General features: G+C 40.1%; 1 protein-coding gene across 1 annotated transcript; it reads left to right on the forward strand.

Moving 5' to 3' along the window:
- The first annotated feature begins 1380 nt into the window (after positions 1–1380).
- Positions 1381–13690, forward strand: LOC117541494 (alpha-1,3-mannosyl-glycoprotein 4-beta-N-acetylglucosaminyltransferase C-like). The gene is made up of 5 exons (XM_034208676.1): positions 1381–1627; positions 5206–5295; positions 5516–5660; positions 6742–6996; positions 12100–13690. Exons 2-5 carry the CDS (start codon positions 5209–5211, stop codon positions 12996–12998), a joined length of 1386 nt encoding a protein of 461 aa, XP_034064567.1. The 5' UTR covers positions 1381–1627; positions 5206–5208; the 3' UTR covers positions 12999–13690.
- The last annotated feature ends 412 nt before the right edge of the window (positions 13691–14102 follow it).

Raw genomic sequence — 14102 nt, forward strand, 5'->3', positions numbered from 1 at the left:
TTTGCTAGTTAGCACCGGATGTAGCATCTGCCCGTTTTAGCTAAGGGCTCATGCTAACGCTTATTGTGAGACTTGTGTTTTGTTTCGGTAAAAATGGTTCGTATCGTCAGTTAGCTGAGATTCTTCTCGTTAATCAGGTATAACACATTAATAGGTTTTTAAATATTAAGATGCCCTGAGACACAGTGTCGTGAAGAAAAAAAACAGGGTCACCGCCGGCGGGGACCTTCGGGCTTAACAGGTTAACCAACACCTCCAATCTCGTCTCATTGATTGGACTCCAGGTTGGCTGACTCCTGACTCCAATGAGCTCTTGAAGAAGTCTTTAGCCTAGGGGTTCACATACTTTTTCCACCCTGCACTGTGAATGTTTACATGGTGTGTTCAATAAAAACATGAAAACATATAATTTTTTGTGTGGTATTAGTTTAAGCAGACTGTGTTTGTCTATTGTTGTGACTTAGATGAAGATCAGAACACATTTTATGACCAACTTATGCAGAAATCCAGGTCATTCCAAAGGGTTCACATACTTTTTCTTGCAACTGTAATACAGCTACACCGTGTACACTCGCTCTATTTGTTTTTGCCATTGTAGACAAGTTCACCATAAGCAATTGTTGACTGTAACGTCTATGCCAACCATCATTTCTTGTAATGTATTATACTTTAATGGTTCTGGCAACCACAGCAGCCCAAATATTAACGTAAATGTCAAGTTATTTTTTTATAGTGTACTTATATCTGTACATTTCTTTTCAGTTTGCTTGAAGAAGTGGCTTAACAGACAGAGATGCAGGCCAGATTGGGAAAGGCTGGACGCAACACAACGGGAAACATTATGGACATGAACAAGGAAAAACTAAAAACACTTTCTTTGTTGCTTTTTTCTTATCATACATAGTGTTACTGTTTTTGTTACCATTTAAATATTGAATTCTATGTATTACGGTTTTAGATCATATATTTATTTTGATGTATAGGTTGATTTGCAGGTTGGTTTTTATTTGTATGATTATTGTATTGTTACTGTGTATTTTATTATATTAACTAGCTATTTATTAAATTAAAATACTGTTATGAACACTATACAATGTCTTTATTTTTGGTAGATACCAGAATACATGACACAATGAATCTTTGTAATATATTTATGTTCTCTGGTTTAAATAATCATACCAGTATTTAATGTATGCTGGTCACCTGGAATCCTGGTAAGCTCCCAGCAGGGTATATTTAATACTATTATTAAAAATAAACTGGTGATAGATGGATGCTGGTGACCAGCCCAGCATAGACCAGCATACTATGCTGTTTTTTTTAGCTACCAGGTTTAGCTACTTCATCCAGTGGCCTACAGTCGCGAATCGCGATAACAGTGACGACATACCTGCTCTTCTGAAGCCACGCGGCCACCTGCTGGCTCAATGTCCTCGCGCCCATACAGCGTGGTGAAGAAAGGGTGGTAGAAAGAGAGGTGTGGTAACCTCCATGTAGGGGTTTAAGTGCAGTCGACAGTGGGTGTTAACACTGGTTAATGTGGTACAGTCAACAGGCGAGTCATTTCCCCGCTGCGATGCTGCCGTCCCATTACAAGTGAAATTTCAAGGAGCAGGACCAGCGGACGGTGAGTGGCGTCATGGATAGAAGTTTCTATATCAACAGAAATGTTTCCGTAACTGCTCGTGGCGGACACTTTTATTATGTTTTTAGCGTAATACATTACGCTGTCTTTGTTTATGTTGTTGGAAAGTCGTACGTGCTTCCGTTATGTTTATTAGCCGATATTGCATTACCGATACATAGCCTGTTTATACTGTCGCGAGGCTGCTGTATGTGATTAGCGTTAAACGTAATGATGCTGGCGTAGTTAACGTAGTTGGCTCAGTTCGCAGTTGAAACGTAGGTAAAAATAAGCCTATTCATGTAGAGAATGAACATGGTTTTCTCTGTTATAACCAGCACACGCATTTCATAACTCCACAAAAGTTCCTAATGTAACTTACTGTCACTGAAACAGCCTGTGGTCATATCTGGGCTATCGCTTTAAAACGTCCCTTCAGAATACAGCATTCTTTGGCTGCTTTATTATGGGTATTGCACAAAAAAAGAAAACTCTTCTGCCCTTCAACTCACACAGGCACACCTGTCCTGTCAATCATGTTTAGGCAACACGATTTAATATCCGCTCTGCTGTAAGTATTGTTTTCAATTTGAAGTAGATGAATATAATGAAAGATAAGAAAGAGGTCTGATTGTATAGTGTATGACGGAAATAGAAGCTAGGTCAATTGGATTAAAACAAATAGCGTGAACCTGAATAAAGTCCTGCTCCCATTGTTGGACAGACATTACATTCAAACATGTTACCTCGATCACTGCACTATAATGTAATCCATGTCTGCCAGTGAGTTGGAACAGAGCAGGGGGGAGCTGCCTGTCTTTGCTAAATATAAATCGAAGGGTGACCTTCCAGTGAATTCTCTTTAGATGTACAGTTCCTCTGCTTCCCCGTTCTCTACTATAAACGCCCTACCTCTTTTGTCTCTTAAACATTATTTTGGCAACAGAGCCAGCCATAGTCCAAATGCAACTAGAGAAGATACAATGAAACACAAAGAAGTGAACAACGGTGGAAATAGGGAATCAAACTTGCAAAAAGTACATAACACACGTTTTAGTGTATCTGTAATAGTTTGTGTTGCCCCAAGAGGTTATTAGATAGTAGCTCAAGTAGACTTTATTTGACACTACCCGCATTGTTGGCCATGTATGGTAACTACAGCACAAAATACTGCTGCTGAGTTACAGTTGACAGATGAACATCTCATATACAAAAATGACTGTAAATAACATCTTACATTTAAATAAAAATAAAAACGGTATGCTGGGATTAAGTCATGTAAACCTAGAAACATGTTTATATCTAACCTAGAAAGTAAAAGACACAGCAGTCACTTTTGAAAAGTAAGATATGAAATTCTTGTGCCAGAGTTACAAAATATAGAATACACAGCAGCATAATAATAACAATAGTAACACTTATAATAAAACTCAACACTAACAGTGCAGTACAAAGAGCAAATTAAACACATTACTAAGAACATATCAATTCACAAATAATGCATTTAAAAAAACGAGGGGCGTTTGTGATGAATGATATGTGTGAAAAAGTGTATTTTACTAAATACTTCCGAGTGTATAAGCATTGTCTAATGATAGTGTTGGGGACATATTTCCCAAGGCCCATGTATGTATCCGAGAGAATGATCAACCTTTTGCATGACAAGTTAACACTATAACCTCAATCATCAGCTGCTCAGTGAGGGCAGTACAGACTGAAACTGGGTCAAAGTGATGGGCCCAGGGAAATATTTCCCTAACATATAGTATTACTATAAAACATCCCTCGTTACGCCCAGGTCTAGGGGAACCTAGGCGCAGCACAACATTTACACTCTTCCCACTCCCAAGAACACCGAGACAGAGAATGCCGGTCGGTCATTTTAATTACCAAAGGTTTTACAGGTTTTCCTGCAGGTCACCCTTGAAAAAGAGATCTTTTGATCTCAAGGGGCTTCACCTGGTTAAATAAAGGCTACAAACAAACAAAGCGGCGCAACAACCCACAAAACAAACTAATCTCTGAACACATAAATATTGCCTAACAAATAAGAAAAATAAACGTACAAGGTTCTTACTTACTCTGACGTATAAACAGAAAAAACGAGAATTGGGTGGGTTTCACACTTTCACACAAATGAAAGCGTCCACAAGGACAGGTTAACGTAGTTTCTATTTCTGAGGTTTCAAAACAAGCAAGAGGACCGGTGTACAGTATAAGTACACCCACAGTTAGTGATGGCAGTTTGACACTGAAGCTTCGAACGGAGCTTCAAATCTGGACTTCCTATTCCATAGAAGCAGTGCTTCGAAGCTTGCTTCAAATCACGTGACATGTGACGTCCGAAGCAGCAACTGCTTAATTTCCTGAATGAATCACTTGACTGGTTCGCGGTCCATTCACGCGATTCAATGCACTGCCTCGTCTCGATTCTGACAGGTTGAAACAGTTTCAAACTTGAGTGCTTCAACACTTTATGCTCTAAACAATGCACAATGTGTGGGTTGTTGCCGTAGTTTGCGTTGTTGCTGTTGAGTTGTTGCTGGTATTGCATTTGAATTGTAGTATCATTATAGAGCAAGCCAGGAAGAAAGATAGGTCGTTCTGGGAAACACTTTGAAATGTGGAGAAGTTGTGAACAAAAAGACAATTATCAGTAATATGAAAATATTTCAAGGAATAGATAGCCCAGTGGGTAAAGCCGGCGGCCCGAATGCGGCGATGTCCTCCGCGCAGCTGGTTCAAATCCCGGAATGGACGTATTTTAATCATTGCTTTTCAACTTTAATAACTGATAAAAGGCCCTCTCCGCCCAAAAACATGTCTAGCACTCTCTAGTCTCTTCTCAATAATCCAATACACACAATTATCAATCTTTAATTGCAAATAGAACATGATATTCAGTCTAAGTGTGTGTGTGCATCGAATATTTTTCAAGGCAAAGATACGTTAAACCCACTGCAGCCTTGCACTTCGCCAGGAGAGGTCGCTGTAACTGAAGCTTCGAGAAATGAACCTATTTCCGACACAATTGTCCAAGTGGTTTGACGCTTCATTCAAAGCTTCATTTTGCCATCACTACCCACAGCACAACAGAACAGATATAAATACGCAACAGTGTTGGGAGTAGTAGTCAGAGGGAGGGCAGAAGGACTGCATGGCTGCAGCTTAAATGCTCCCCTCTTCTTCAGGTGGACCAATCAGCAGGTTGAAGGCAGCTAATCAGCCAACGGGCACCACCTGCTTGCTCACACACACAGACACAGGAGGAGGGGGAAATATCTGCACTCAAATGACATAACGACCCAGGGTCGTAACAATACTGATACTCGTTTTACTGATAGTGTTGTAAATGAGGCTCGATAGCAACACACAGCAGAGCTGCTGGGTTTAGGTTCAGAGTGACTTGTTGCTGTTTCTGAGCCTTCTAAAACATTCATTAACTGTTAGCTGAATTATTTACTGTGGTGCTGACTGAGTTACACACCAGCGTAACCAAGTATCCTGTGTGTGTGTGTGTGTGTGTGTGTGTGTGTGTGTGTGTGTTTGTGTGTGTTTGTGTGTGATTGTACACACAACAGGAAATGCGTATTTTTTGGAAAAACATTTTGGCAGTGCTGCTTCTTGTCGGAGGATTGTACTACATGAGCCAATCAAACTTGCTTATTGCTGTAAGTACACACAACCTATTTTATAATGAGACTTGAAGGTGTGGCCTTAAAAGAAAACCTCAGCTGTTCTGCTGTTGCTTTACAAAGAGCAAAACATCAGAGGTTAATCTCTGTGTCATGCTCTTCACTGTAATGTAAACCGTGTCATAATGCTTCATCACAAAGCAGGGGAGGTCATGTATGCAGATTCTAATCAAACATGCTTGTATTTGTTTTGCAGGGCGAGTCACAGAAGGTGATTACAAATGAGTTAACGTGGAGCGTACAGAGGCTGGTTAGTAAGGAGTCCTGGGTGGAGCAGGGGGATTACCTCCCTCTCAATGTGTCCTACCAGCTGCTGGCTGGAGCACCATCTACTCAACAGAGTGAGTATCATAATGTCGGACCCTTTTTGTTCATATAAAGTTAAAGTGATGCCATTTTCATTAACTGTGAACAAAAAAAAACAAAAGGCTATTGAAAGAGTTGAAAATAAAAATGGTTTCCAAATCATCGTTACGCTTTCTAGGCGTGCAAAGTGCTAAAGTGCCTTAGATCTGACCGAGAGAAATATGGAATGCATTGTTGTACACATCCCTTCACATTGCATATATCACAATCACGGTGCATCGATGATGTATTCGTGAAGGTTACCATCGTGCCCTCCACAAAATCCAATGGGATTTTTACATTGGTTTTCAAAAGAATGGCAGAAAATAAATGTATGGCACAAACACGTTTATGATACTTAAATATCTTGAAGCTTGAATGCAAAAGCTAGAAGTAAAAAGCTAACGTTTTGCTATAAAGGAGCTACATCACGGTCACATACCAAACGCACCCAATTCAGGCAGATCAGGTTACACAAACACTGTTTTGCATTTCACATGGTGAAATGCAAAACCACGCTTCACAGTAGCATTTAAGCTTCTAAAAAGATATGCCAAATAGATTCATTAGTAGGGATCAAGTTGCATGCATGTTATAATTGTAATGTATATATAATCCAATGCCAATATGTGTCTGTAGTATATTTCTATATGTATGGAGCTTAGTGAGATTGTATATTTTTTTTATATTGTATTCAATATTTTCTTTATATTGTGCATTATTAAGATACTTTAGTGATATATGTCCTTTCTATTATGAGTTTTTATATACTTGCTGCTAATATTAATATGAATTGCTTTACAAATATGTGTAACTTGTGTAGTGCTTGACAACACTGCTGCTGTATGTAAATCACCTCATCCTAGTTTAACGCATGGACTTCACACTTCTTTCCGGCCTCAAATAGAAAGCGTTTTTTTCAAAAGATTCAATTCAAGTCCTTTTAACTTTTAGCCTTGTGCATGGTGAAACATGATTCAACATTACAACTGGGTTTACAATGCACAGCCTTTAGATTGATGTTCTTGAATGATACAAAACCCACCTATCTCACTGTTGCTTCCCGACATGTCTCAGGGTTTTTATCAGTAGGACTGTCCTCTGTGAAGAGGGCGAAGGGAAGCTATCTCATCCCCACCCTGCAGTCCCTCTTCTCCCAGTCTTCTCCTGAAGAGCGCTCTTCCATGGTGGTGGTGGTGCTGCTAGCAGACTTCGATATCAGCTGGAGAGTCAGCACAGTGACTGAGATCAAAACTGCATTTGCCTTGGAGCTGGAGCAAGGCCAGCTGGTGGTCCTCCACGTTCCTCAGGAGATGTACCCTCCTTATACAGGTATAGTACATGTGTGCTCATACCAGTGGACACATTCATTCATAATAATAATACACTTTATTTAGAAAGGCGCCTTTCAAGGCTCTCAAGGTTGCCGACAATGTACACAAAACACCAAACAAAACAAATTAGCACAAAAACAACACAATATAATCATAAAAACAGAGGACGAGTGATATGATCAGGGTGGATAAGCCAGTGTGAAGTGATGGGGGAAACAAATGCCAACAGGACACATGTGGGCAAAGAGTTTGTGTGGGACAATGTGGGACAAGTCACTGCGATGCTAAGAGGGGGTTTACATTTCAGTAATGTCCTTCTGACCCTAAAAAAATCCAAAATTCTATTGAAACTATTAGCTTAGAAATATAACGCTTTATATATTGATTTGGTTTCACAAACTATGCAATTAAAGGACCAGAGGTGGGAAGTAACTAAGTACATTTACTCAAGCACTGTACTTAAATACAATTTTGAGGTACTCGTACTATATTAAGTATTGCCATTTAATGCTACTTTATACTTCTATTCCACCACATTTAAAATGGAAATAATGTAATTTGGCTCCACTGCATTCATTTAACAGCTTTATCTTTTTATAACAAAATGCATCTCTTAAAATTAAACTAGTGGAGTTACAAGAGAATCAAATGATATACATATTTAACAAAAAGTCAACCAGAACTTTGTTTTTAGTCAAATTCTACGTGATGCAACAATATTATCTGGAAATGTCATGTATAAATATAATGATATACACACATAAAGGTCATTTATGTAACTCTGCACAACTATTCTTTTTACTTTTTATTATTTAAGTTCATTTTGCTGATAAAACCTTTGTGCTTTTACTTTACTTGTAATGAAATATTTTGACTAATGTATTGGTACTTTACTCAAGTAAAGCATACTGAATACTACCATCGCTCTAGTCTAGAGGACATTTATACTGTACATTTGGTTTGAAATGTTTTTTTTCCAACAAAACACAATATTTGTTTGCAATCTCTGACCCTGGAGCTGGAGAAAAAAACTCTGGCAAATCTGACAAAAACTCTCTGGGAATCGCCCCCTGCCCACTTAAAGTTGGGGTAGGTCATTTCAGAGAAACCAGCTCGAGTGCGCTAGAATTTGAAAATACTCAACCGGAAAACATCTGCCACTTCCTTACAGAGCCCCTCCTCCAACACACACGAACGCGCACATGACCAATGAGGGCACGAGATAAGTTTGTGCACAGATGGAAGGCTGACAGGCAGGTAGGCCATCCAGTTATTTTAGCCGGGCCAGCTCAGATGATTGGTCGTGCTTTTTACAGTACTACGGCTTCCACAGATTACATTTTTTTATGGATTTTTTTATCAAAGCACTTAAAATATTCATTGCTATCGGGATGTTAAGAGCATTCCATGGAATATAACTAAAAGTGTATCTCGAGCCAGTTTCTCAAACTTACCTACCCCACCTTTAACCTATAAGTAAATACATTTCCAGCCTTTGGATTGACTGAGTTCCAGGGCCCGGCCCTAGACTTTTGGGGGCCCTAAGCGAGCTTTGGCTTGGGGGCCCCCCTCACTCTAGCGCGTTCCCACTACACACAACACGGAACCAACTTTTGTCTTATGATGTTAGCATAAGCACACATATTGTATAAATAAGCATGTAAACACAGCGGACCTAACCTCTTCTAGGGGGGTCCGGGGGCATGCTCCCCCGGGAAGAATTGTTTTTAAATATTTAAGTTAAAAGCATCAATCTGGTGCACTTTGAGAGCAAAATTAAGAGATCTATGGATACATCTCTCAACACCCATATGAAACAGAACTGTAAACAGATTTTTCTTTATGGATATTTTGTAATCACTTAAACTCTAATCTTGTTTTGTCATATAGTATTTCATAACTGTTTTTCATTTATTCTCTCTGGCTGTCCATCTCATAATGTTCACATAGAAACTAGCTGTCAATATGAATATCATTCAGAAGAATTATAATTTCATGCAAAAATCTGTCACAAAAAGAGGTTGCACATTTAAATTCAGGTGTTGTTATGGCAACGTCAGTGGCCAAACAGCCACATTTACTGCTGCAAATACGTTCAAACATGCTGTCGACACGTAAAGCAGTGGCAACTATGCCACCATTTCAGCTGACTTTTTCTCAGAAATACTGTCACATAACATCCATATATTTCAGTGCTAGGTTGATGCTTAGCTAAGCTAACTATGAAACACTTTAACTGACAGGACTCAGGATCAACTGTGTACTGTGAGGTAGCTTCTAGCTTCATGTCGAACAGTAAGTCAACATTTCCCAGAGAGCTTTCTTTGAAATCACCAGGTAACGCTAAAACACATTACATTTAGATTGTATGACAAAGTGTTTATTTAATATATCTGGCTAGCTATAGCCAAGGGCGCCGGAAGCGGGGGGGCCATTGCCCCCCCCCACTTTTCAGCCCTGCCCCACATTTTCGCAGCAGCAGATGCCGCGGAAAACTGTACAAATCCCGTTTAAATAATTCCCCTCTACTGTAAAGTCGCATCTAAAACGCGATCTGATCTAGCTGTGTATATTTTGTTATTTTTGATTGTTATATTCAATCTCATTAGCTACAGGCATTTTTTAAGCTTGTAAAGGGAAGACCACAGCTCGCCTCTCACTGGCCACTCTGCTCTTCCACAGCGCCGCGCCCCCTCCCTCCCGCTGAAATTATGAATGTAAGGCATATAATCATAGCTAACACAGCAGGGTCCGTTACAGTTTGTTTTCATCTGATTTCAATTAAACAAAGTCTTGGCTTTCAGAATATTAAACTTGTTTCGGCAAATTCAGATGATAAATACAACTTTAAAGCTTGTAACGGCATAACGTAATAATAATTACAAGCGGAGAACAGAGTAACTTAACGTCACAACAGGCATAACAACAGCCGGTGTTTCCCGTGAGTGCAGTAATCCAAACAAAAATATTTCCCCTCCGTAGTATTTTGATAATTTGCTCCACTAATAATCAATCAGATCGATGGATTCCAGAGAAGAGAAAACTTTAAAGGCCTTTTTCTCAAAATGATGACTCTGTAACAGTCCTTATATAATGACATATTTTGCTTAATATTTGGAGTAGCCTACAAAAACAATGCTGATATCATTAGAAAGCTAGGAATCAAAATGTGTCTTCGGGTCAATGCGACTGATTTCGATGGAGCAGGTCACTTTGCATTAGGTAAAATAAAGCAGGCGGACATAACAGGAAGAATATGTAGGCCTACATTTTAACCCAATCAAATAGGACATTATCACACCATTCAAATGTATCCATGTACCCTAAATTACAACCAATAAAAAAGCTTAGATTTGTTTATTTGTTACGTTGTTTACTTTATTTGTTACGTTGTTCTGTGTGTGTCAGCCGTTAACCTAGAGATAGAAAGAATATATACACTTGCAAACATGTCAGAAGAACCAGCGCAGAAGAAAACTAAATACAGTCAATCTAAACTTAAATTTAACAACTGGAAGGTCACATTCCTGACATCCACATCTCCGGAGCCTGGACCTTCTTCAAACAGCGAAGCCAGATGAACCCAAAAGCAGCAGCTCTGCCACAGAGACTGTCAAAACCGCCGCCGCCGTTGTTGAACCGAAACAGACTGGTTCCGACTGCATGGAGGAAAAAAGGAGGCCGCTAGTAGATTATTTGAGCAAAGAGAAGGTACTTCAACGCAGAATGGTACACAAACAGAGAGTAGTTCATTCTTTGCAAAACCACTAAACGATAGTAATAAATTGCGATGTTAACAACCTCATGATAACCTCATATTTTTTTAACTTAGGATCATACCTGTGTTTAGTCTAGAAAAAGGTAATTGTGTGCATTTTATTATAAAGTTGTGTATATTTACAGACTGTTGCAAAAACTAAGAAGCTTATAAACATCAGGTTTAAAACTAAAAGAGCTTTACAAAAAAGTAACACAATTAAAGATGTTTGGAGTTTTATTTGAGTTATTCATTTACATTTTTGTCAAAGAGATGCTGATTTGAAACCGTTGTTAGGCCTAGATACAGTTACGGCATTTCCTGTTTCTGCCGGAGAGAGGGGAGTTTGTCCCAAAGCTTGCTGCTGTATTTACTCCCTCCATCTGACAGGAGGGAGCCTCATGTGTCACTCCACGGAGTTCACTCCGTCACGGAGGGGGAGTGTGTAGGGGTAGGGTGTAGGGCGTGGTTTGGGATTGGGCCATACACACGCACTTTTTTTGGCCCCCCCCCACTTCTAAAATGAATCCGGCGCGTCTGGCTATAGCTACTTGCTAACGGTTTAGCTTACCCCCGCGATTCAAAGTAACGTCAACGTAGCTGTAATTTATGCTTTGCTTACATGTTCGCATAACTTGGAAGTTTACTGACATTTACACACCTTGTTTACCTGTGGCTCTGGGGTTGTTTTGTGAGCTACCACTTGAGAATTGTCGTTTTTTTTAAGAAAAAATGTTCTTATGTCCATCTTCAGAAACTCTGAGTCCGACTGACAGTTTAAACATTGTCACAGCTCACAGGATAGGTACCTGTCAGCCAATAAGACAGATGTTTATTTCCATGCAACTCTGGTGATTGGTCTGGTGTCACTGAACACGGGAAATTACGGGAAATTACATTCCTGCCGTCCTCTCTAGTGTCATGATGAGGTTCAGGTAAAGCACGGTTAATGTATTATATTTTTGACTCAATCATATAATACATGACTTTGAGAGTAGACAATCTAGGCATATTAACAACATTAATTAAACATACTTATCACGGCGACGATGTCTACTGAGACTTTTTTTTAAATTCATTTTTTGCTAGGGGGCCCCTATTGGCTGCGGGGCCCTAAGAGGCCGCTTATGTCGCTTAATGGGTCGGGTCTTTTGTTTTCTGAACAGCCATTGGTTAAAAGCCAAGTTTCGACTGTTCGGGCAACTGTCAATCAAATGCAGGAAATTGTCTCAATTTCTAGAACAAATTATAAAAATGCTTTGCAGGCCCGCAAAGGTGGGAAACCTGGTCTCCCTCCTGTTTGATGCTGTGATTCTGATCCAAGTCTCTGTGTTTATCCTCCAGGTCTTAAGAGGAACTACAACGATCTTCCTGAAAGGGTATCGTTTCGCTCCAAGCAGAACCTGGATTACTCCTTCCTGATCCTTTACAGTGCTAGTCTGGGTCAATACTACCTCCAGATCGAAGACGACGTTTTCTCTGCCAAGAATTTCCTTTCCACCATCAAGAGGCGTGTGGCGGAGCAAGAGGCGAAGAAGACCACCTGGGCGATGCTGGAGTTCTCGGCCCTCGGTTATATCGGCAAGCTCTACAAATCAGCCCAGCTTCCTCTCCTGGCACGCTTTCTCTTCCTCTTCTACCAGGAAATGCCTTGCGACTGGTTAATGGGTCGCTTCCGAGATTTGATGACCCAGAAAGAGCCAATCCTTTTCAAACCCTCGCTGTTCCAACACATGGGAACCTTCTCCTCGTTCCAAGGCACATACAACAAGCTTAAGGACAAGGACTTTGAGGAGCAGTATACCAATCCTCTGGCTGAGGTTTATACTGATATGTCCTCCTACAAAAAACATTTTCCCAAACTGGCCTGGGACGCTGGGGAGGATTTCTTTTGGGGACGCTCCCCAGAAAAAGGTAATCACCTGACTGTGGTGTTCAGAGGCCCTACACTAGTGACAGGGATTATGGTAGAAACAGGGTCAGGGGGCAAAGACCTCCTAGAGTCAGCTCAGGTGGAGATAGGCCATGACGTGATCACCACAGAGAAAGACAGGAGTTGTAAAGAGTTCCAGACAGTTGGGACGTTCAAAAATGGGTTGTTTGAGATCCAAGAGATGGACAAAAAGTACACCTCTGCCTCTTCCTGTCTGAGGATACAGATCACAGCTGCGCAGAAGGATTGGCTGATCATTACCAAAATCAGGATCTCAACAAAGCTTCGTACATCCACAAACCAAGCCTAGGAGGGACACTTGCCTTCCTACCAGGGGAATAGTTTTGTATCTGCTGGATGCAGGCTAAACATGTGCCTTGTTGAACCGTTCCATTGACCAAACATCTATCCAGAAACAGTTTGAAGCTACTGTCAATATGATGTTTGATTAAGGCAAGATGTATAGACGATGTGTGCACATAAAACCATGCCTTTGCCTCTTCAAAAACATAAACTGGTATTTATAAAGGAAGAGTGCAGATTGTCTGTTAATTTAAGTTAGAGTAGAGAATAATGTGATTTGTATTTACTGGTTCAGCAGCTTTATTAAATCCATTATAAAGGAAGAGTGTTTAGTAAGAATGCGTTAACCTCCCACATAACATGCCACCAGGCATACAGTGATTGAGATATGAAGACGTGGAAATAAAAATAAGGTGAGACACAGGATGTTATATGTTCCAATACGTTTTTGTTATTTAAACTATTTTCTATTGAGACATTCTGTAAACTATTCAAATATTAGGGTTATTATCTGTTAACTAAATAATAGCTTTTGTATGACCTATAATGACAACTGAGACAAACTGCTGTTGATAGATTAAAGGAGATTAGTGACTGTTGGTGCCTTAAGAAGCTGCAGCCATGCGTAATGATCCTGGGTCAGGATTGCTGCTCAGTTGTTGGAGGACCTTGCCTATGTGTGTATAAAATGAAAACAATTAGAGATTGATTTGATTTTCTCAGTTCACACCTTAGGCTTCCAGGTCCAGCTTTAGAGGAGCAGACGCATATAAATCATGCAATTCCTGTCAAAATTCAAGTTAGACAACTCTTGGGTTCGTTGCAACATTTAGGACATTTTTGAGGGAGCTGGTTGGCAGGTCTGGAATATCTCCTGGAGTGTGCCTGCCTGTATTAGTCTGTTTCCAGACCAGCTTCAATCGAGTCTGGACTTTCTCTCCCCGCTCTGAAAACGCCAGAACGTTGTGGCTCACCACAGAGATTTTAAAAGTCCTGGACTCACACCAGGGTAGCTGTGGTTTTTATTGAACACTTTTACACAGTTCTAGAGATAATGTTACTGGGATGCTGTGTACCTTTTGTTCTGAGGCTCTTAACTAAATGTCCGACT

Source organism: Gymnodraco acuticeps, unplaced genomic scaffold (assembly GCF_902827175.1).
Source record: "Gymnodraco acuticeps unplaced genomic scaffold, fGymAcu1.1, whole genome shotgun sequence".
Lineage (NCBI taxonomy): Eukaryota > Metazoa > Chordata > Actinopteri > Perciformes > Bathydraconidae > Gymnodraco > Gymnodraco acuticeps.